A 22218-nucleotide genomic window follows, 5' to 3' on the forward strand; every position below is an offset into this window, starting at 1 on the left:
AGGATCAAGAATTATAAAAAAAAATATTTGGACAGCATATTTATTGCCATGATGAAATCTGTTTGTTTCAATGAGCAAGCCCTCATCCCACCTCCCACACAGTGCTGGGCCGATGGCGAGACGGGTTTCATTTTCATTGCCCTCGTTCTGAAAAAGAAACATGGTGCTTTTTGGAAATGTCTGTGACTTAACCATCAAATCTGATAAAGGTTTTTTTTAAATGTTGAGCCACAGCTGTGGAGGAATGCATTTATAAGCCCAACATCATTTTCTGCAACTAACTCATGAGTAACAACATTTTTCGATGCAGCGATACCTCTTGATACACATTAACATATGTATAATATAATATATAATTCCAAAATATAATTCTTGATTCACAATTCTTACGAAATCGTCCGGCAAAAAATGTAGAGGGCAAATCCACGGTGTGTGACGTCACGCCTCACCTATTCAGCCGGCCACCGCGGGGCCGTGTTGTCGGTCTCCACAAGGGACCGCTGTGACCGCCAGGCTAACGTTAGCTTGCTTGCTAACCGTACGCCCACCATAAACAAGTGCTGCGGACCCTACGAATCTTGCCGTTTCTAACTTAAAAGCGTCCCAAAAGAAACCGCGGATGGAAGAGCTGGGCCGTGTAAAATAAACGGAGAGCAGCCGTTAACGGGAAGAAGGAGGGTGAGCTTTTCAAACAAGTCAACTCTTAGCTTAGCTGGAGCGGAGCTAACTTGTTAAATGCCTCGCTCGCCTTCAAGTTCGGCGTTAACGCGTCACGCTTTTCGACGATACTTTCAGTCCGTATTTTCGGGTCGTCTTGATCTGATCGCCACCGAATCCGCGCGTTGATACATTGAACGAAAATGCTTGCTACCGTATGTTAGCAGGCTAACTCGTTTTCGGATTCTCTCCCGAATCGTAAAATGCATCCCCAAAAGCGTTCAAGTGTGTTTTTCAACCAAACAAAAACAACAACAAAACGTCCATTGAGTGACTATTATTAGCAGGCCGATAGACTTCAACATGAGTCGTCATGAAAAGATATACAAAAAAATGCCCTGAAGCACAGGTGTCAAATTTAAAACCCGGGGGCCAGATCCGGTACGCCAGATCATGTTTTGTGTCCCACCAAAGCAAATCACGTCAATCGACTTGATTTCATTCTTCCTAAAATACCGTAATTGCGATTTATCTTCCCTTTAAAAAAACATTTGGGATATTGTGAGCAAATAAATGTAATCATATTTGCACAAATATTTTTCATAAGCCTCTCATTTCAAAACTAGTGATTAATCCATATTTGTGATTATGTAAAATGAGGCGAACATACTTTAATATGGATTCACAGCCAAAACAATCCACCGAAGTGGCCTCTGATGCTCCTACACTTTTATTGATCAATGAAAATCAATACAAATATTTCCCACAATAAGGAATTAAAATGCACGCAAAGCACGATACTAAACAGTACATTCTTATTCCCAGATCCATGGCAAAGTGGCTGAAGGACTACCTAAACTTTGGTAACCGGCGTGACCCCCCGCAACCCCCGAGACCCGACTACAGCGATAGTGAGATCCTACGGGCCTACCGTGCTCAAAAGGAGCTGGACTTTGAGGATCCGTACCAGTGCTCGGACAAGGAGCACCAAAATGGCGGCGGCTACGGAGGCGTGGATGTAAGCCTGCCTCCATTCCCTGCCTTTTGCCCCAGCCTGTCTCCTGGCGCAGAGGTACGGCACACAATTTTCTCTTTTTTTTTTTTTTAATCCAGCGATTCAGGAAAATCTTCAAATTATCGACATCCACCCCACAATGCGCTTCGTCAAATCAACAAATTTTTATCCCCATAATTCAGTGGTTAAAAAAAACGAAATATAAATGCATGTGATTGATTAAGTGTGTTGTTTGCAGGTGAAATTGTTGTCTCCCAAACACAGACTCATTAAAGTGGAGTCTCAGGAGTTTGACCATTGTAAGATTCCCCTGAGTCCTGTCACTGTTCAAGAGGAGCCCGTAAGACCACCGCCTCGTCCGCTTTTGCACCCGCACTCAAATAAATCTCAATTTGTCCTTTTGTTTTTTTTTGGCCCAGGTGCTGCCCTCCGCCCCGGTAGCACCGGACGCCGACACGGACTACTCGGACCCCTTCGACGCCCGCCCAGACGCAAAAACGCAGACCGGCTCGGAGCACAAATCGACACCGTCAGACAGCTGTAGCTACATGGAGCCTTTTGAGGCTCAGCAGATTATTTCAGGTGTTGTTCTCGAAATGACTCTACGTTTACTGAGGATCCGGGTATAGGGAAGCAGCCAAAAGAAGCCCCGCGTGTCTTTGTCTCTCCAGAAATGCAGCGCAACAAGTGCACGAGCGCCGGTGGCAGCCAGCTATACGACAGCCCGTATGAGGAAAGGAGCCGCCAGCAGGGCCGCGTGGCTCCGACGGCACCGACGCAGCAGCATCAACGCCACCGCAGGCTCGACGGCGCACTTACGCCCGTGGATGATCGGGAGAGCCGACTGCCCCAGAATGACGAAAGGCCAGCTGACGAGTACGACCAGCCGTGGGAGTGGAAGAAGGACGACATCTCCAAAGCGCTCGCCGGTGCGTCTCAAATCTCTTAACTGGCGGGGCGCCGTCCAAAACGTTCGATTAATTGGTGGAAATGCCATTTGCCAGTTCCAGCATTCTCAAAAAAAACGACAAACCTTTTTTTGTAATGCACATTTTTGGAATACTAGTTACATCAGAGTAATGTCAATTAAACCAAAATATTTTAAATATTTGAATGGGGCTTGGGTCACTTGATGGGGCCTGGTTTAAATGTGACGACTAAGCTGCCACTTCTTGCTTGTTGTCTGTAGTTCAGTTCAAGGGAGCGGAGCGGGAGCGCGAGCGCGTCCAAACAGAGCCCAGTAGGCTCGCGAATGCAGCGGCGGCGGCGGCGGGGGCGGACTCCAACACCCTGCGTCTGGTTTGTGACGCGCTTCCCCTCTTCGGAGAGAGAGTAGACCCCTTCCTGCCGCTAGAAAAACAAGTGTGAGGCATCACGTCAACACCTTCCAATCACAAATGTCTATCATTTAACTCTCCTGTTGGACTGTGGTTCAAATTGACCTAGAGATTTTTCAACTTGCATTTTTTTGTTTTCTGCCGACTTTGTTTTTTTTTTTATTATTATTTTTTTTATTATTTTGAAATTATTTTTTAAATCTGCGTCCTTTATAGTGATTAACCCTCATGTTATATTGCAGGTCAAATTGACTTGACAAGTTAGGATAATTATTGTATTGGCTGTAAAAAAAAAAGTTGTTTTGGGGGGGTAATTTTTTTTAATTAATCTGCTGGAGTTATTTTTTAAATATATTTTTGTAACATCTTTTTTAAATAGTTTTTTTAATTGAGCCGTTTCTTTTTTTTTTAATTATATATATAATATATATAATTATATATAATAAAAGTATATATATATTTTTTTAATGATAAATTTGCTGCTGGGTTTATTTTTGTTTTACTTGATTTTTTTGGGGGGGTGAGGGGGCGTTAATTAACCCACCTGTTGTCTTTGTATCTTGCCAGCAATGTCAATGGGCCAATGTGACCTGCTGTGCATCTTATCATCAAAAAAAAAAAATCAGAACACAGTGCACATTTTATTCCCCCCCCCACCCCAAAAAAATAAAAATCCATGTGCAGGTGGTACCATGGAGCCCTAAACCGCTCCGAGGCAGAGACTCTGCTGACCCTGTGTAAGGAGAGCTCCTACCTCGTGAGGAACAGCCAGACCTCCTGCAACGACTTTTCTCTCTCGCTCAGGTATCTACGCATATCCACGCACAGAAACTGAGCCTCTTTCGAAAAAAGTTTGACTCTTGTCGTTCTGTCTTCCAGGAGTTGCAAGGGCTTCATGCACATGAAGTTCACGCGCTCCGCCGACGGCTGCTTTGTGCTGGGTGAGAACAGCCCGCCCTTTGCCACTATCCCGGAGGTCATCCACTACTATAGCACACACAAACTGCCAATCCGAGGGGCGGAGCACATGTCCCTGCTGTATCCCGTCATCGTGCAGACGCTCTGACGGGGCGCAGCCGGAAACTCTGCGTGTGCCAAATTTCATGGCAGCTCAAATCCAGACTGGTGCCTCAAGAACATGGACTCCAAGGCCAACAGCTCAGCGCCGAACTGGAACATTTTAAAGGATTTTCTTGAACTGTTTATGCATATCGCTGGTGTCGGGGCGCAACCTCCTACATCACAATTTGGTTAATGTCACATTGTTCCGCAAATTTCTACCCATCAGTCAGTTCATATGTGTGGGTGTTATTTTTAACCAATCTCAAGCATTGATGATGCAATGTTAAGGATTGAACACACATTTGTTTTAAGGATTCTCCTGGAAAGTGAGGATTTTGACATTAGGAGGATTTTGCCCAATGTCAGCGTTATATCAGTCAATTGTAGATTCAAGTTTCCTGTCGCCTGTAAGTTTAGGTGTTGGTGACCCATTTAGTGGATGACTCGAGCAGCTTGCAATGTCTCCTCAAATCCAGAACAGCTTTAGAGACACTCGAGGCACATCAAAAGTGTGCGTTCGTCATCCAAATGTAGCTTTGATCTGTTTTCTAAGATTTGAAAATAAAGTTCTGTTTTTAACTTTTTTTTTTTTGGTGCAACATCAATATTCTTGCTTTGTATATATAACTCTTTTTTTGGGGGGGGGTAAAAAAAGTCAGATCAGCATAAAGTAACAGATAATACTTAACATTAGGGATGTTTTGATACAATTTAGTTTTCCTTTTTTTCCACCTAGCTTGGTTTAAGAAAGGCAAGACAGCCTAACCCCCAGCAAGAGTGCTGGTAAAATCCGTCCAATTTAGTAGTCAATTCTAACCAAAGCCAGGCTCGCCATTGGTCCAATAGTATGTGGGGCGGGACGAGGGCTGATGCATGTGGAAATATGTCAATAATGTTTTACCTTTGGGGCATTGTGATAAAAATGTGATACCACACAGCAGGAGACACCTGGGAACACACATTATTTTTACAGTATTGTGCTGGCTACCTCATCACAGAATTGCCTCTGTGTGCTTTTACTTTGCGACTTCCGCTACAAAAATATGGATTCGCAGAAACATAGACGAGTGTGCGAGTGTGTTTGCTTGTATATATTGATTAAATGATGCGGAATTGTTGCCGTGCACTTTCGATTTTGGCACTTCCGCTCCATCTAAAGTAAAGGTTTCTCCACCACAGCAAATAAACAAATTTTTGAATTACAAATTCCCTGGCAGTCTATAAATCTGTTTCAGAAGCGTAGGAAACGTAATCAACATGGGACAGCGCAAGATGAAAGTAAACAATAATAATAATAACTCATCAGTACATCACGTATGATTCGAATGTTACGTGAGACATAATTAAAAGATATACTCCCATTATATCATTATCTTAATTCTATTTAAAAATATATATAATTATTTGTCTTGACGCCAAGCTGGGGCTGATGTGTGTCGTCACATCCGATTAAACATGGCGACCATTGTCAACAATAATAGCTTAGTTAAACGAAGAGTGTTTTGTACATTTCTTGCTCAGTCATGGCGTTTTGGTGAGATAACATCGATTCACGGACGGTGATTAACGACCGAGTTCGTTGTGGGCGCTCCAAAGTGTAAATATCCTCTCGTTTTTTATTATTTTAATCATGAACGTCTTAATACGTAATCATACCTCATGCCTCAATTTCTAACGCCGTCTCACTTTGCCTCCATTGATAGTAGGGGTGGGCGATATGGCCTTAAAATATATTTCGTTTGCAAATGATTTGGATTAATGTAATTTATTTTATTATATTCAAGGGCAAAAGCTTGTTGACAAAGCAAAAAAATCTATCTATCTATCTATCTATCTATCTATCTATCTATCTATCTATCTATCTATCTATCTATCTATCTATCTATCTATCTATCTATCTATCTATCTATCTATCTATCTAAATTGAAATTAGACTCATCTTTTCCAGTCACCCTAAAAACACCAAACGTCATTGTCATGCTTTTAATGAAGAACAATGTCACTGTAGAGTGAAATATGAAAGCGGGGTGAAATAAAATGTAAATAATTCTATTGTTTTCATGAAGAGTAATCAACTCAAAGACATACACTTTCGTGCCTTCTAGTGATGTCTTCAAAGGAGCAGGAGGGCTTATTGAATGTCATTAACAGGTGTTTGCATCTCCTCAATGCTCCCTGCAAGTTCCTATTTGTGTGTCTTACAGTTTGCACCATTCAATGGTTGCTTGAGAGTCTCCTATATGATGTGTGTGTTGCGTTTCGTTTTAGAGTTTCGACCATGAGTAGTCGCAGAAAGAAGGCCCCCCCAGTGAGGGTGGATGAGGAGGCGAAACAGAGGTTGAACTGGAACATGCTGGAGGATCGTAGGAATGAGGAAAACATCCTAGTGATACCATCTTGCTCCTCCCTTCCTGCTAACCCATCTTCGGGTGTCTCCTTGAACGCCCTGCCACTGGAGGACCTCCCTGGAACATTGTCAGACTCGGCCCCCACCTCCCTAGCACTCACCGTGCTACCCGTTGCCCAACTCAGCAACATCTGGAAGGCGCTCATTGGGGAGTTCCACGTTCAGCCAGCCCGTCTCCCATCGGACTCTCGACACGGGGCATTTGTTATTCGCAAGATGGTGGATCGGCTTTGTGTCAGCTTCGGGAGCACCGAGGAGCCCGACCCGGATGGCGACACCTGTGCCGCAGAGTGTAGCCTCGCTTTTGTCCTGCTCGAGGACCTGGATTGGCTTCAGAAGAGAAGTGTGCTACAGCTCTGTCACCAAAAAGAAGAGGACTCCTTTAAGGTGAGCATTGTTTACAAAGAATTGTCGGCTTGCCAATGGCTGCGTTTGGAATCACTCCCTGTCAACTATGTAGTGTCGGTGGAGACCGCCTCATGACTAGGAAGCAGAGAATGAATGTGACTGAATCAGTCTTTACACAGCCGGTGTTTATTTTTCCCCATAAGGTTGGTATTTACCTACTGGAAAGCGGCCTTGGCAAGCCAGAGTTCCTCAGCGAGGGAAACGCTCGCATGAAGAAAGCCAATCAGCTCATGCAGAAGATGATGGAGGTTTTTTACGACTTCATCATTCCTGGTTAGTGAACTCATCATGCCGCAGTAGAGCTATGCTCTAATGGTCCGAGTAATGCATCCATCACACCATTCCCAAAATATATATTTTTTTAAATGGTGGAACCCATTCCCCATCTTTTCCTGAAAAACATTTGTGATTGATTGTGATTTGCGATTTCTGAAATGCCTCTAGAGCATGCATGTCCAAAGTCCGGCCCAGGGGCCAAATCCGGCCTGCGGTCGAATTTCATCCGGCCCTCGGCCCCTGTCATAAAATCAGTTCCTGGCCCGCAGGTTGGGCGCAATGGAACACGTGTTGCATTGACTGAGGTCTCGTAGACTGGTGAGTGATGTTTCATAGAGTACTGCTTCCCTCTAGTGGCTAAATGAGTAATAGCATTCACTAAATGAGTAATAGCATTTAGACACTAGAGGGCATCACTCACGAGTTAACAAGACATCACTCCGTGTTTATATTGACTGATGTGTCATATTTCAAATGATCCTTGCAGTTGTGGATATGTGTATTGCTTGTTCATTTCCCTGTTGTTCGAGTCAAAGGTTTTGTGACTATTGAAAAGTCATGGTGATACATTTTATGTTTCAAATCAATCAATTTGCACTCAGGAGACTTCTGTTTAAGAAAAAGTCAAGTGAATAAGCAGTTGCATGTGATATACCTGTTTCAAATGAACCAAAAGAAATTCTTAAGATTGTTGAAATTAAAATAAAAATGGAAATGTGAAACAGACTGGCTTACTAAAATTTGTTGAACAATATTGTTGTTCAATGTAAAGAATGTCAGCCAAGGTCGGCCACCCGACATTTTACCACATAAAATCTGGCCCCCTTGGCAAAAAGTTTGGACACCCCTGCTCTAGAGTCTAGATGCTGCTATAGCCCTGTTGAAGTGTTGTAAAAAGGAATTGGACTGAGAGACAAAATGAGCTAATTTTAGCCTGGGTTGTTAGTGGAAGTTACGGAGAGTCTTTGCTTCATGTGTACTTTGGTTGAAGGCTCTGCACCCCATTGTACTGAGACGGGCAGAGGGTAGAAAAAGGTGGCGGGAGGATGAGGACCTGAGTGAGCGAGAGAGTGGAAATTTGAAGAAGATCTGACAGATATGGGGGGGGCAAGTATTATGGATGGCTTTGAATGCTGAATTTGACTACTTCTTGGTCACTAGAAATGCGTTTCTAGGCCAGACCTATGCAATAGTGCAGCCATTTGACGTCTTGACATCTCTGCCATGTTTTTTTTTTCCGCCAGAAGTTGTGGACAACGACGAGGAGGAATGCGACACAGACCTGGAGAGGCAGAACGTGGAGGAGCTCTACGACTACGTCAGACGCGTGCATCAAACCGACGGTCGACGGGAAGGGACACCTGACGTCCAGCACCAAGCTTTGCTCCCGGTGCTCCGCCCCTATCAGAGCCAGGCTGTCAACTGGATGCTGATGCGGGAGAAATTCAGGAATACTGCCCTAAAAGGTAGATGGGAGAAATAGGATTCCACTTCTCTCACGCCGCACTACAAAATGGCCTCCTTGACTGGTGTACAAAAAGACTCACCGAATTGAATACAAAGAACGTAAAATGAATGTCAAACATGAATTACAGTCAAAGACATTAGCTTGAAGGAAAGCGTCATTGACTGATGCCAAGAAAATGAAAGGAGATTCGAATTAAAGTACAGTTTAGTTTCATATCATTTGAAATTAAATTCATTTGCATTCAATGATTGTTATTCACGGTTCCATGACAGTTTGAAACAGCAGCCCGTATTCGCAGGCTTCAGTCAGAAAGCAAAAAGTAACGTGCGAAAAGCCTGCCGGACCATCCAAACTTCATTTTCAGCATTTATAATTGTAGAAGTTGCCTGCGGATGTGATTGGTTAATCCTAACCAGAGCCACAATCCAGTTACCAGAGGGGGTGCACACTTATGCAACCACAAGTGCAGCTATTTCCCCTCTTGAAAAGTTTAAAAAAAAATCATTATCAATTGAGTTGCACAGGTCATAGGTCAGATTCATGGGTGAAACCTTAATTTAAAAAAAAATTTATTTCTCTTGGTCTCACTTCTTTTCGACCACAAAAAAATTAAAATTTGATGTGAAACCTTTTTTTAAAATTGATTTCCCTTGGTCTCATTTCTTTTCTACCACCAAATTTTTTTTTCGATGTGAAACCTTTTTTTTTTAAATTGATTTCTCTTGGTCTCACTTCTTTTCTACCACAAAAAAAAACTTTCGATGTGAAACCTTTTTTTAAAATTGATTTCTCTTGGTCTCATTTCTTTTCTACCACCAAATTTTTTTTTCGATGTGAAACCTTTTTTTTTTAATTGATTTCTCTTGGTCTCACTTCTTTTCTACCACAAAAAAAACTTTCGATGTGAAACCTTTTTTTTAAAATTGATTTCTCTTGGTCTCATTTCTTTTCTACCACAAAAATTTTTTTTCGATGTGAAACCTTTTTTAAAAAAAATTGATTTCTCTTGGTCTCACTTCTTTTCTACCACAAAAAAAACCTTTCGATGTGAAACCTTTTTTCAAAATTGATTTCTCTTGGTCTCATTTCTTTTCTGCGACAAAAAAAATAAAATAAATAAACTGCCGTTTGAACACGACTTTGTTGACGCCGTCTGCTGTCTTCATCACTGAACTCAGCAAAGGCACCTCACTGGCTAAATTTGTGGGCCTTGGTTGTCGCTCATGAGATCCCCCCCCCGTCTTTTTCAGAACAATCGCTGCATTTCTTGTGGCGGGAGTTGGTCACTTTGTGTGGAAAGAAACTCTTCTACAACCCTTTTACCGGCTGGTGAGTAACTCAATTAAATAAAAAAAAAATAAATAAAAGTAATTACGATATTTGAAAAATGTATTTCCGGAACTCTACGACATCAATTTGAATGAAAAGTAATGGGTGAGTCCTACTCTTGAGAATTTTGTTCGTCACTCTCAGTTTGATCCGTGAGTTTCCCCTCGCCGGCGTGGAGCGGCCTGGCGGCATCCTGGCTGACGAGATGGGCCTCGGCAAGACGGTGGAAGTTCTGGCCCTGATTCTGTCTCACGGCCGACAGGACCTGGAGCAGGAGGCCCTCACCTTGCCTGTGGTGCGGACCGCCGTTCGCAGATGACTGTTACTCGGCAAATGTGAAATAATCGACGGTGTCATTTTTTTTTTGTTTTTTTTTTCAGGGAAAATCTGTGAATTATTTTGTTCCCCCTCCTCCTCTCGAGCGCCAGAAAGTCATCCGCCGCAAGCCCGAAGCGCAGCCCAAGATCAAAACATCTCACCCCGGTATGCGATTCTCCCCTCAAGAAATTGGAAGTATAAAGTACTTAACGCGATGCTTTACAACCTCATCATTTTATTTTAGTTGCGTTCATCATTGTCTCTTGCGCGCAGCCGTCCGCGTGATGCTCCTCACCGCCATCGGGGAAATGCGCTCGGGCAAAGGGGCCTCCGTCAACGCCGTGTTCACGTACATCCGCGCCACCTACGGCTACGACCTCCTGAAGAACCGCAGCCACGTCAAGAAGACTTTGGCCAAGCTGACCGACGAGGGCCTGGTGGAGAGGGTGAAAGGTCGCGGCCTGGCGGGGTCCTTCCGCTTGGGCAAGAAGTACAAGGACTCCAAGAAGACGCTCGCTGCAGTGCCCAAATCTGTAAGCAAGAAAAAAAAAAAAGTTCTTACTCTTAGTTGATTGTTGTATTTTTTTTAAATTCCATTACGGTGAAAAAAAAACAATATACTGTACATATAAATAAATACAATATCTAGGAGTAGGAACATATTTTGTTCCAGGATTTTCCGGAAATACTTGCACCGAATGCTTCAGTTTAAATCAGGGGTGTCCAAACTTTTTGCCAAGGGGGCCAGATTTTATGTGGTAAAATGTCGGGGGGCCGACCTTGGCTGACATTCTTTACATTGAACAACAATATTGTTCAACAAATTTTAGTAAGCCAGTCTGTTTCACATTTTTATTTTAATTTCAACAATCTTAAGAATTTCTTTTGGTTCATTTGAAACGGGTATATCACATGCAACTGCTTATTCACTTGACTTTTTCTTAAACAGAAGTCTCCTGAGTGCAAATCAGTCAATATAAACACGGAGTGCTGCCCTCTAGTGTCTAAATGCCATTACTCATTTAGTGAATGCTATTACTCATTTAGCCACTAGAGGGAAGCAGTACTCTATGAAACATCACTCACCAGTCTACGAGACCTCAGTCAATGCAACACGTGTTCCATTGCGCCCAACCTGCGGGCCAGACGGCACTGATTTTATGAAAGGGGCCGAGGGTCGGGGGCCGGATTTGGCCCCCGGGCCGGACTTTGGACATGCCTGGTTTAAATGATATACGGGATCTCACGCCGTGAACCCATCCCCTTACATTTCTGCGGATACTTAATTGTATCTTTTCATGGGACAACATTGAAGAAATGAAAAGTAGTGCACAGCTTATATAAGTGCGCACATCTGTTTGCCTCTTCAAAAAAAAAAATAAACTCAAAACACAGCCATTAATAGCGAGACCTCTGGCAGCAAAAGTGAGTACGTGAAAATCCTCCTAATACTTTACCGCAATAATACTTTTTTTTTTTTCCTCTCAGAATCTGAAATTCTCCGAGCACTTGCCCAGGAAGACATTCCAGAGACGCGCGAAGGAGAAAGCCGAGGTGGCTCTCCAAAACTCCCTGAGCGAAGATCTCGCCGACACCAACTTCCCGACAGTGTCCCGAGACGCCGAGACGGAACGAAAAAGTACCTTGGCTCAACCGTCCCACTCCTGTGAGGAGCCGGAGCCCCCCGTCCTGGCATCTGTGGTACCCTTCAACGCAGCCGACTACCGCTTTGAGTGCATCTGCGGCGAGCTGGGCCTGGTGGACTACAAGGCCCGCGTGCAGTGCATGAAGTGCCAGCTGTGGCAGCACGCCGGCTGCGTCAACTACAAGGAGGAGAGCTTGGACACCACGCCTTTCTACTGCCCCCACTGCCTGGTAGCCATGACGCCCGTCTCCACCGGGGCCACGCTCATCATCTCGCCCAGCTCCATCTGCCACCAGTGGGTGGATGAGATCAACCGCCACGTCAGGTCTGCCTCGCTGCGCGTGCTGGTGAGAGAGCTCGGGGGGGGGGGGGGAACGTTCATATTTTGAGTGTTTGACACGAGAACGTGTACGTGAGGGCCCCCGCTCGTCCGTTCTTGCGGCTTTTATTTTCTTCATGGCCGGATTTCATCATCTCCTCCATCCCAGGTGTATCAGGGCGTGAAGAAGCACGGCTTCATCCAGCCGCGCCTGCTGGCCGAGCAGGACGTGGTCATCACCACCTACGACGTGCTGCGCTCGGAGCTCAACTACGTGGACATCCCGCACAGCAACAGTCGCGACGGCCGCCGCTTCCGCAATCAGAAGCGCTACATGGCCGTGCCCAGCCCCCTGGTGGCCGTGGAGTGGTGGCGCGTGTGTCTGGACGAGGCGCAGATGGTGGAGTGTCCCACCGCCAAAGCGGCCGAGATGGCGCTACGCCTCGCCTCGGTCAACCGATGGTGCGTCAGCGGCACGCCGGTGCAGAGAGGCTTGGAGGGTGAGCTAAATGATGAATTATTTTTTTCCCCCTTTTATAATCAATCACCAGATTTGAACCGTTTACAATATTGCATATAGACTGCAGAGCTAAATACTAAACGACCTGACTGAGACTTGTGCAACATGCCAGTGCACCCGTGTAATTAAGTCCTCATTTTTATGCCAATTATCAGGCGGGTTTTAAAAAAAAAATATTTTTTTTTTTAGATGTTAGCAACATGCTAATTATGATGTCATCCATTTAGTAAGATTAGTGTGTGTGTGTGTGCATGTAATATAACTAAAATACAGTAAAAGTAGTTGGCCTTTCTTTGAGGGGGGGTCTGTTGGCAAGGTCCTCAGGTCATTTTCATGCTCGTCGTCTCACGTTAGCCGCATTTAGCTTTTAGCAACAAGCTATTTACGTCATCATCCCCCCCTTGCGGAATTAATGCGCGTATTCATTTCACCTTTAGCCTTTTAACAACAATGAATGAATCACCTCTGCAGACCTTTACGGCCTGGTTCTCTTTTTGGGCGTGGATCCGTTCTGGGTGAAGCACTGGTGGGACCAGTTGCTTTATAGGCCGTATCGCCGCGGCAACACGGAGCCGCTCTACGGCGTGGTGGCGCAGCTGCTGTGGCGCTCGGCGAAGAAGGACGTCATAGATCAGGTGTTGTCATTTTCCAAAAATGATCCCAAATTGATGTGGATAATGAAATCGGTCATGTTGATCATTCGACTGATCATTTTACAACGCTAACAAGAGGTGATGAGTGGCATGAGGTGGGGTGTACCCCGAAAGCCAATCAGATAGACAAGCAACCAGTCCGACTTGGACCCAAAGGACAATTCAGTCTAAGCTTCAACCAGGCTAAAGATGATTTTCCCCCTCGTCTTGTTGTTTTGCTCCAGATCCAGATCCCTCCCCAAACGGAGGAGGTGCATTGGCTGCGGTTCTCCCCGGTGGAGGGCCACTTCTACCACCGACAGCACGAGGTGTGCTCGCAGGACGCCCTGCTCAAGCTGCGCAAGCTCTCCGACTGGAGCCTGAAACTGGGCAGCCTGGACCGCCGCACCGTGGCCACCATCCTGTGCCCGCTGCTGCGACTGCGCCAGGCCTGCTGCCACCCGCAGGCGGTTCGTGGCGAGTTCCTGCCCCTGCAGAAGAGGTGAGCCAGCCGCAAGGGCACTCCGGTTACGTCAGATCGCGGGCAGAGTGAATCCTCGCTATTCTAAAGCAAGCATGTCCAAAGTCTGGCCCGGGGGCCAAATCCGGCCCGCGGTCGAATTTCATCCGGCCCTCGGCCCCTGTCATAAAATCAGTGCCGTCTGGCCCGCAGGTTGGGCGCAATGGAACACGTGTTGCATTGACTGAGGTCTCGTAGACTGGTGAGTGATGTTTCATGGAGTACTGCTTCCCTCTAGTGGCTAAATGAGTAATAGCATTCACTAAATGAGTAATAGCATTTAGACACTAGAGGGCATCACTCACGAGTTAACAAGACATCACTCCGTGTTTATATTGATTGATTTGCACTCAGGAGACTTCTGTTTAAGAAAAAGTCAAGTGAATAAGCAGTTGCATGTGATATACCTGTTTCAAATGAACCAAAAGAAATTCTTAAGATTGTTGAAATTAAAATAAAAATGGAAATGTGAAACAGACTGGCTTACTAAAATTTGTTGAACAATATTGTTGTTCAATGTAAAGAATGTCAGCCAAGGTCGGCCCCCCGACATTTTACCACATAAAATCTGGCCCCCTTGGCAAAAAGTTTGGACACCCCTGTTCTAAAGGATCCCTGTTGAAAAAAAAACAAAAAAACATTACTTTCACGATTCATGGGGACTTTGCGTTCTCTCCGTGTTCTGAAGTCGACCACGAGTGTGTCGTGTTTGCTTCTCGACAGCACCATGACGATGGAGGAGCTCCTCAAGTCCCTGCAGAAGAAATGTCGAGTGGAGTGCGAAGAGGCCCACAGACAATTGGTGTGCGCTCTCAACGGCCTGGCCGGAATCCACATCATCCGCGGTACGACGACAAACAACCATGGGAATCACTTACCAGCTCGCCTTTTGTCGCCCTTTTTTTTTTTTGCTTTGCGGCATGCTCCGAGCGCCTGCTTTGTACGCCGCATCTCATTACCAAAGTATTGAGTGTCAATAATAATGACCACCCCCCTTCCCCCCACCCCTTCGCAGATGAGTTCGAGCAAGCGGCCGAGATGTACAGAGAAGTGTTGCGCTCATCAGAGGAGCACAAAGGGCGACTGAAGACGGATTCATTGCAGGTAGACAAACCAAACGCCATCTGCGGCCATCTTATGCTCGTCTTCAATTTACATATGAAGAGTCGCGTCGCAATCACAGGCCAAAATGGTCACTAATTGTTTTTTTTTTTAAATGCCTGGGGCGGAAAAAAAAAATCTCTGTGGTTTCAGACGGAAAGCTTTTAACCCTTTCTGGGGCCTATCCCGGTTGTCTTGGGGCAGTCGGCGGGGGACACCCTGAACTGGTTGCCAGCCAATCGCAGGGCACACAGAGACGAACAACCATTCGCACTCACACTCACACCTATGGACAATTTAGAGCGTCCAATCAGCCTGCCACGCATGTTTTTGGAATGTTGGAGGAAATAGTTAAATATCATCGGCCATCCATCGATCCAATTTCTTCTGCTTTTCTGAGATCGGTGTGTGTGTGGTTTGTTGACAGAGACTACACGCTACTCACAATCTGATGGAGTTGTTGAGCGCAAAGCATCCCGAGATTCCTCCCACCCTACGAGACGACCGCCTCAGCGAGGAGGTGACTCCCAACTTTCCACCGCTGAAACTTTTTTTGCATTGTGAAAATATGGTTTTCATTTTTGGGCCGTTTTTTTTTTTTTTTCCCGCCTCGGTCAGGCCGAGCAGCTGCGTCAGCACTACATGACAAAGTACGACTCTGAGGTGGCCGACGCCCACCAAGCCCTGCAGCCGGTCTTGCAGAACATCAAAGAGCTGAAGCGCAAAGTAAGCGCAATTCGTGAACCTTTGTTTTATAAAGACCCTTTTATTTGTCACGCTCAGCAAAGTTTACGACAGAAAAAAAGACGAAAGAGTGAGGGAGAATCAAACATTTGTATCCCTAAACGCCAAACTGTTCAACCAAACCATGTCATTTCATCTAAAATACATCAGCTAGCTTAAGGCTAACTTAAAAACACCGTCGGCAGGCTTTTGGAAATGTACGATGTTTGAAAAAAATGTTGCAATTGAATTGGGCAAAAAAAATGAATGACTAATAATATGACATTTGAAACCCATTTGAAAAATTACCCCCCAAAAAAAAGGTTGAAGAATCTTACAGTGGAACGTATTTGTAAAAGAAAAGCTAAATGCTAAAAAAAAGAGCATTTTTTTTCCCATGCGCAATATCTCATGGCCTTCGGGGGAAAATGTTTTTAGAATTTAGCCTACATTATACTTTGACGCTCAAACGACATTACCAAAAACAACTTTACCAAATATATCCGAAAGACTTTACCAATACGGTCCGACAACTTAATCAATTCGTTGGAAGGACTTTGCGGTATGTTCGAATGACACGGCCCAGTCAAAACTGTTGAATTCACGCTATTGTTTTGTGTTTTTTATTATTGTTAAGTGTCCTTGGGTGTCTTGAAAGGCGCTTATAAATAAAATGTATTATTATTATTATTATTATTCTGTAGCTTGGTGCTGAACAACATGTCTGCTATATTTGTCCAGGTCAACTTGAGCTCCCCCTGGTGGCTGGAGGTCATCCAACGGGCAGTCCGTTGCGCCACCGACGACGACCTGGTGGGCCGCATCAAGAACGAGCTGACGTCCAGCTACAAACAGCAAGCTCACAAGCTCTCCATGGCTGACAAGTAAACTTTTCAACCGGGCACAACTTGATTCACGAGTCGGAGTGCTCCACCCAAAGCCGACTCCTCGCCCCCCCCCCCCCCTGCCTCCCGCAGGTTCCGCGATGGCCATGGTCTTCTGTTCCTCCTCACCACGCAGATGGAAGACCTGATGAAGTCGCAGAAGATTGTCCGGGAGGCGGTGAAGAGTCTGGAAGGTCCGGCATCCAAGAAGGTGATTGACGAGGCCACCGTCTGTCACCTCAGGCCCATGCGACTGCCGCTTAATAAGTGAGACTTCCTTATTTTCTATCATCTCAATAAATTTCATGACGTTTCGAAGCTATACCCTGTAAATCATTGATTCATCGAAAAAAATTGATTCCGATATGAAATAATCGGGCCTGACCCATGTTTCTGCGTTCAAAATCAAATACGTGACATCCCATTTTGATCGTTTATCACTTCTCTTCCCAATACGACATTTTTTTTTTCATGCCCCAGTTGTGTGTTTTGCAAAGCCGATGAGCTGTTCACCGACTACGAATCCAAACTCTTCTCGCACACGTAAGCCGACGCGCTTTTTGTTACGCCTGTCGCGCGCTTTCCCTCCCCTGACGTCAAAACGCCCCCCCCGCGTCTCCGACAGCGTAAAAGGCCAGACGGCCATCTTTGAAGAAATGATCGAAGACGAGGAGGGCCTGGTGGACGACCGCCTGCCCACCACCAGTCGAGGCCTGTGGGCCGCCAGCGAGACGGAGCGCACCCTCAAGGCCGTCCTGACCTTCGCCAAGGCCAAGCGCATGGACGGCCAGCTGGTGGAGGAGGGCAACGCTTTCATGGAGCTCTTTGAGACCTGGAAGAAGGAGTACAAGGTTGGCAACCCGATGAGCTTCCTTCGCAGTTGGGGATCCATAGCGCTCGGCCTCTCTCCATCCGTCAGGTGCTGCACGAGTACTGGATGGTTCTGCGGAATCACGTGTCCGCCATCGATGAGCTGGGAATGGCCACCGAGAGGCTCCGCGTGCGTCTCCCCGACGAGCCCAAGCCAAAACTCTTGCACATCATCGAGCCGCACGAGGTACGTCCTCCTACCCTTCTTCCGTGCGTGTGGATTTGTTAATTTACATAATTAAATAATTACATACAAAAACATACAATAAAAATAATACACAAGTTGGAGACTTTCAGTATTTCAAGCTTCTCAATGAAAAAAAAAAAAAAATAATATTCAGGAACATAAGTCAATTAAGCAAGTAATTATCTTCCCTAATAATGTTGATCATTTGAAAAAAGAAATAAACACATCAAAGCATTTGAAAACATTACCATTTTAATATGGAATAAATAAATAAATATAAATAAAATATAAATAAAAATAAATATGGAATAAATAAAAATATTTATTTATTATTTTTTTATTTTCTCATAAATACAATCTTCAGTAATTAAAATCTGTCTGTATAATTAAATTGAAAATAAAGTGGTTAATTTATTTTTTTTGGAGTGTTCTAAAAATCATTAAAAACATTTTGCGGTGACATTAATCAGAACATTACAATCAAATCGAACTTTTAAAATATTACAAGACAGTTCTGAAAAATGTCATTAAAAAAAATTCTGTAGTAATTTAAATGCAAAAAATATATATTTTTTTAATGTTGCCATCTCTTTAAATTTGCATCCGATTTGATCTTTGCAGGTGGATCAGAACCGAGTGAAACTTCTCAACGACCAAGCGGTGGCCAAGTCTCAGCTGCAAAAAAAGCTAGGACAGTTTTTATACCTGACAAACCTGGAAAAGGTACACCCCCCACCCCCCTGCTCCCTGGTACTCCCCTCCTCCAATCCAGATAATGACGCTCGCCAATCTTCCCCATTTTAGTCCCAGGACAAGTCCACTGGCGGGCTGAACCCGGAACCGTGTCCCATTTGTGCTCGGCCACTCGGACAGGAGGTGAGGGTCTTTGTTTCCAATCTTGTTTTTCTTCTTTTCATGGACCTCCCGCGATTTGCTTTTTCTTTGATTTGTCAGTGGGCGGTGCTGACGTGCGGCCACTGCTTCTGCAACCAATGCATCGCCATCATCCTTGAGCAGTATAGCGTGGGCTCGCGGCGACGCGCCATCAACTGCGCCATCTGCAGGCAGAGCACATCTCACAGCGAAATCTCGTACGTGTTCACCGCGCAGGCGTCCAGTCAGGACCAGGACATCCCGGTGAAGGTTGGTCAACAAAAAAATCTTCGCCCGGTATGTAGCCACGTGCAAAATACTTACCGCTAAGCTAATTTCCGTCAACCGTGTCGCTAACCAAAACAGCATGGGCTACCGAGTCACTGAAAATTATTCATTCATTCATTCATCTTCCGAGCCGCTTGATCCTCACTAGGGTCGCGGGGGGTGCTGGAGCCTATCCCAGCTGTCCTCGAGGCAGTAGGCGGGAGCACCCTGAATCGGTTGCCAGCCAATCGCAGGGCACACAGAAACGAACAACCATTAGCACTCACACTCACACCTAGGGACAATTTAGAGTGTTCAATCAGCCTGCCACGCATATTTTTGGAATGTGGGAGGAAACCGGAGCACCCGGAGAAAACCCACGCAGGCCCGGGGAGAACATGTAAACTCCACACAGGGAGGCCGGAGCTGGAATCGAACCCGGTAACTCTGCACTGTGAAGCCGACGTGCTAACCACCGGACTACCGGGCCGCCCACTGAAAATTAATTTTCAAAAAATAATAATAAACGCCTTCGGCTAATGGCCGTTTACGTCCGTCAGTCCATCGGCGCAATTGTTCAGACACGCAATGAGTTTCTTTGATTTGTCAGTGGGCGCTGCTAACGTGTCGCTAACCAACACGTCAGCAATACAATACATTCATTCATTCATCTTCCTAACCGCTTGATCCTCACTAGGGTCGCGGGGGGTGCTGGAGCCTATCCCAGCTGTCTCCGGGCAGTAGGCGGGGGACACCCTGAACCGGTTGCCAGCCAATCGCAGGGCACACAGAAACGAACAACCATTCGAACTCACACTCACACTCACACCTAGGGACAATTTAGAGTGTTCAATCAGCCTGCCATGCATATTTTTGGAATGTGGGAGGAAACCGGAGCACCCGGAGAAAACCCACGCAGGCCCGGGGAGAACATGCAAACTCCACACAGGGAGGCCGGAGCTGGAATCGAACCCGGTACCTCTGCACTGTGAAGCTCACGTGCTAACCACTGGACTACCGGGCCGCCCAGCAATACAATACAATACATGCTGATTTATATAGCGCTTTTCACACCAGCGGCCGTTTCGACTTTGTTGCTAGCCAAAATAGCAACAGCTAACCCAGCCGCACAATAACAGCCCCTCGGCCGAACTCTCGTCTCTCCCAGGGGAGCCACTCGACCAAAGTGGAGGCGGTGGTGAGAACCCTGAAAAAGATCCAAGTGAGCGACCCGGGCGCCAAGTGTTTGGTCTTCTCAACGGTAACCCGCCGTCACCGCCGCAGGCTTTTAAATTGTCACGCGTGACCCGACTTATCCGCGCCGCCTCTCCCTCTCCATTGCAGTGGCAGAGCGTCCTCGACATCATCGCCAAAGCGCTCTTTGACAACAACATGGAGTTCTCGCAAATCAACGGAATCCAAAAATTTCAGGTTTGGACAGATTTGGGATCCCAACCCACCTCCCCCTTATTCATTCATTTATTAATCAATTAATTAATTGATTAATTCATCAATTAATTAATTAATCAATCAACGCGCCTATTTATTTAGTTAGTTATTTATTTTATTTATTTGTTAGTTAGTTAGTTAGTTAATTAACCCGAGCATGCTGTGGACTTGGGCGGCCCGGTAGTCCAGTGGTTAGCACTTCGGCTTCACAGTGCAGAGGTACCGGGTTCGATTCCAGCTCCGGCCTCCCTGTGTGGAGTTTGCATGTTCTCCCCGGGCCTGCGTGGGTTTTCTCCGGGTGCTCCGGTTTCCTCCCACATTCCAAAAAACATGCGTGGCAGGCTTATTGAACACTCTAAATTGTCCCTAGGTGTGAGTGTGGGTGTGGATCGTTGTTCGTCTCTGTGTGCCCTGCGATTGGCTGGCAACCGATTGAGGGTGTCCCCCGCCTACTGCCCGAAGACAGCTGGGATAGGCGCCAGCACCCCCCGCGACCCTAGTGAGGATCAAGCGGCTCGGAAGATGAATGAATGAATGCTGTGGACTTTTTCGACTCTGTTTTCACGGCGGCGCCGATTCCTCTTGCGCCCGTCCCCAGGAGAACCTGAGTTCGTTCAAGTACGAGAAGAAGATCAACATCCTGCTGCTTCCCTTGCACACGGGTTCCAACGGGCTGAACATCATTGAGGCCACGCACGTGCTGCTGGTGGAGCCCATCCTCAACCCCGCCCATGAGCTGCAGGCCATCGGACGCGTGCACCGGATCGGACAAACCAAGTACGACATCGCATAGATCTGTTTGACTTTGAAAAAAATGTCCGTTGACCCTGAAAATACAATCAGTTGTCAAGAGAAATCATATGTGGCACCTTAGCGATAATATAGCGGATTTAAAAAATATATATAAATATACGTTGAGACGAGCGCATCCTTATTTCATTCCACAAATAGCAAAAATCTGCACCTCATTAAAGCCTCCTCAAAAACGTTTTAGAATTTCCTATCAGTGCCACAAGACAACATTAAAACACGACATGAAAATCCTCAACTCACTTCAGCATATGTCCTTGTTGCAAAGCAATCCGTTGCTATTGGAGCACAAAAAAAAAAGCGAATCGGTGAGTTTTTTTTCCGGCACTGTCAATTTGAATTAATGTCCTATTTTTGCATAAAGGAATGAAAGTTGAAACGTGTTCCCCCCCCCCCCCCATCAGATTACTCAATGATTGAAATAATCGTTATTTGCAGCATTCTGTCCCTTCTGTCTGCGTCCCGCCAGGCCGACATTCGTGCACCGCTTCCTCATCAAGTCCACCATCGAGGAGAGGATGCAGGCCATGCTTAAAACGGCGGAAAAGAGGTGCGATGCGCAGAAATGACGTCACACAAACCCATCACGGTTCAAACCCAGAAAAGAAGTGAGCGAAGCGCGGTATCTGCGTTGCGGGAGTGGCGGCCATTTTTGGTCAACTACTTTTTAACGGACGAAACTGCCATCCAGTTCGTCCATGAAATCAAAGTTCCAGCGTATGATTCCATTGACTTCGGCAAGTTCAACGCTCAAGTCAAGGTAACACCGGCTAAAAGAAATTGTTTTGCGGTCTTACAGTCACACCCGGACCGCCATGAAGCACTCGGAGGCCGCCGTGCTCACCGTGGCCGACCTGGCCGACCTCTTTAGCGAAGAAGACGGCCAACGTCTACACTGAAGACGTACCACAAAGCACTCGGCGGCGGGGATGGACACGCCTCTTCACTTTGGCACTCTGCCACTTAAAAAAAAAAAAAAATTGACATTGAATACATGAATTACATGAATTTTGAATACATGAATTTACAATTGGATTGGATAATTGGATACACTTTATTGTCAAATGTGCTGTATGTATAACATATGTATAACATATGTATAACATATGTATAACATACAGCACATAAGTGTTTTGATTTG

At 45.7% G+C, this 22218-nt stretch overlaps 2 protein-coding genes across 3 annotated transcripts; both read left to right on the forward strand.

Annotated features, from left to right (window-relative positions):
* Positions 1 to 469: 469 nt before the first annotated feature.
* Positions 470 to 4653, forward strand: LOC127615175 (SH2 domain-containing adapter protein F-like). The gene is made up of 8 exons (XM_052086760.1): positions 470 to 678; positions 1483 to 1729; positions 1911 to 2012; positions 2092 to 2254; positions 2344 to 2601; positions 2862 to 3036; positions 3694 to 3813; positions 3889 to 4653. The coding sequence occupies exons 2-8, from the start codon at positions 1487 to 1489 to the stop codon at positions 4073 to 4075; spliced, it is 1248 nt and encodes a 415-aa protein (XP_051942720.1). The 5' UTR covers positions 470 to 678; positions 1483 to 1486; the 3' UTR covers positions 4076 to 4653.
* An 840-nt stretch (positions 4654 to 5493) lies between these two features.
* Positions 5494 to 22167, forward strand: shprh (SNF2 histone linker PHD RING helicase). Of its 2 annotated transcripts, none has more exons than XM_052086752.1 (29): positions 5494 to 5668; positions 6340 to 6865; positions 7030 to 7159; positions 8407 to 8628; positions 9881 to 9959; positions 10104 to 10254; positions 10340 to 10442; positions 10551 to 10810; positions 11766 to 12269; positions 12411 to 12741; positions 13233 to 13396; positions 13639 to 13895; positions 14637 to 14758; positions 14929 to 15017; positions 15442 to 15534; positions 15633 to 15740; positions 16479 to 16621; positions 16715 to 16888; positions 17102 to 17164; positions 17247 to 17472; positions 17541 to 17678; positions 18300 to 18401; positions 18483 to 18554; positions 18633 to 18821; positions 19987 to 20079; positions 20163 to 20249; positions 20866 to 21044; positions 21547 to 21627; positions 21877 to 22167. In XM_052086752.1, exons 2-29 carry the CDS (start codon positions 6350 to 6352, stop codon positions 21974 to 21976), a joined length of 4776 nt encoding a protein of 1591 aa, XP_051942712.1. In that variant the 5' UTR covers positions 5494 to 5668; positions 6340 to 6349; the 3' UTR covers positions 21977 to 22167. The 2 variants fall into 2 exon arrangements, with proteins under 2 accessions (XP_051942712.1, XP_051942713.1); XM_052086753.1 differs by having other exon boundaries at positions 8410 to 8628.
* Positions 22168 to 22218: the final 51 nt, after the last annotated feature.

Source organism: Hippocampus zosterae, chromosome 14, assembly GCF_025434085.1.
Source record: "Hippocampus zosterae strain Florida chromosome 14, ASM2543408v3, whole genome shotgun sequence".
NCBI lineage: Eukaryota > Metazoa > Chordata > Actinopteri > Syngnathiformes > Syngnathidae > Hippocampus > Hippocampus zosterae.

Bases quoted from the DNA above. Each gene is read 5' to 3' on its own strand.
- LOC127615175 (XM_052086760.1), top strand. From the start codon at position 1,487: ATGGCAAAGTGGCTGAAGGACTACCTAAACTTTGGTAACCGGCGTGAC. The intron at 2,013-2,091 runs GTAAGACCACCG...TTTTTGGCCCAG, and splicing joins TCACTGTTCAAGAGGAGCCC to GTGCTGCCCTCCGCCCCGGT. The intron at 2,602-2,861 runs GTGCGTCTCAAA...TGTTGTCTGTAG, and splicing joins CATCTCCAAAGCGCTCGCCG to TTCAGTTCAAGGGAGCGGAG.
- shprh (XM_052086752.1), top strand. From the start codon at position 6,350: ATGAGTAGTCGCAGAAAGAAGGCCCCCCCAGTGAGGGTGGATGAGGAG. The intron at 10,255-10,339 runs GTGCGGACCGCC...TTTTTTTTTCAG, and splicing joins AGGCCCTCACCTTGCCTGTG to GGAAAATCTGTGAATTATTT. The intron at 17,165-17,246 runs GTAAGCCGACGC...CGTCTCCGACAG, and splicing joins TCCAAACTCTTCTCGCACAC to CGTAAAAGGCCAGACGGCCA.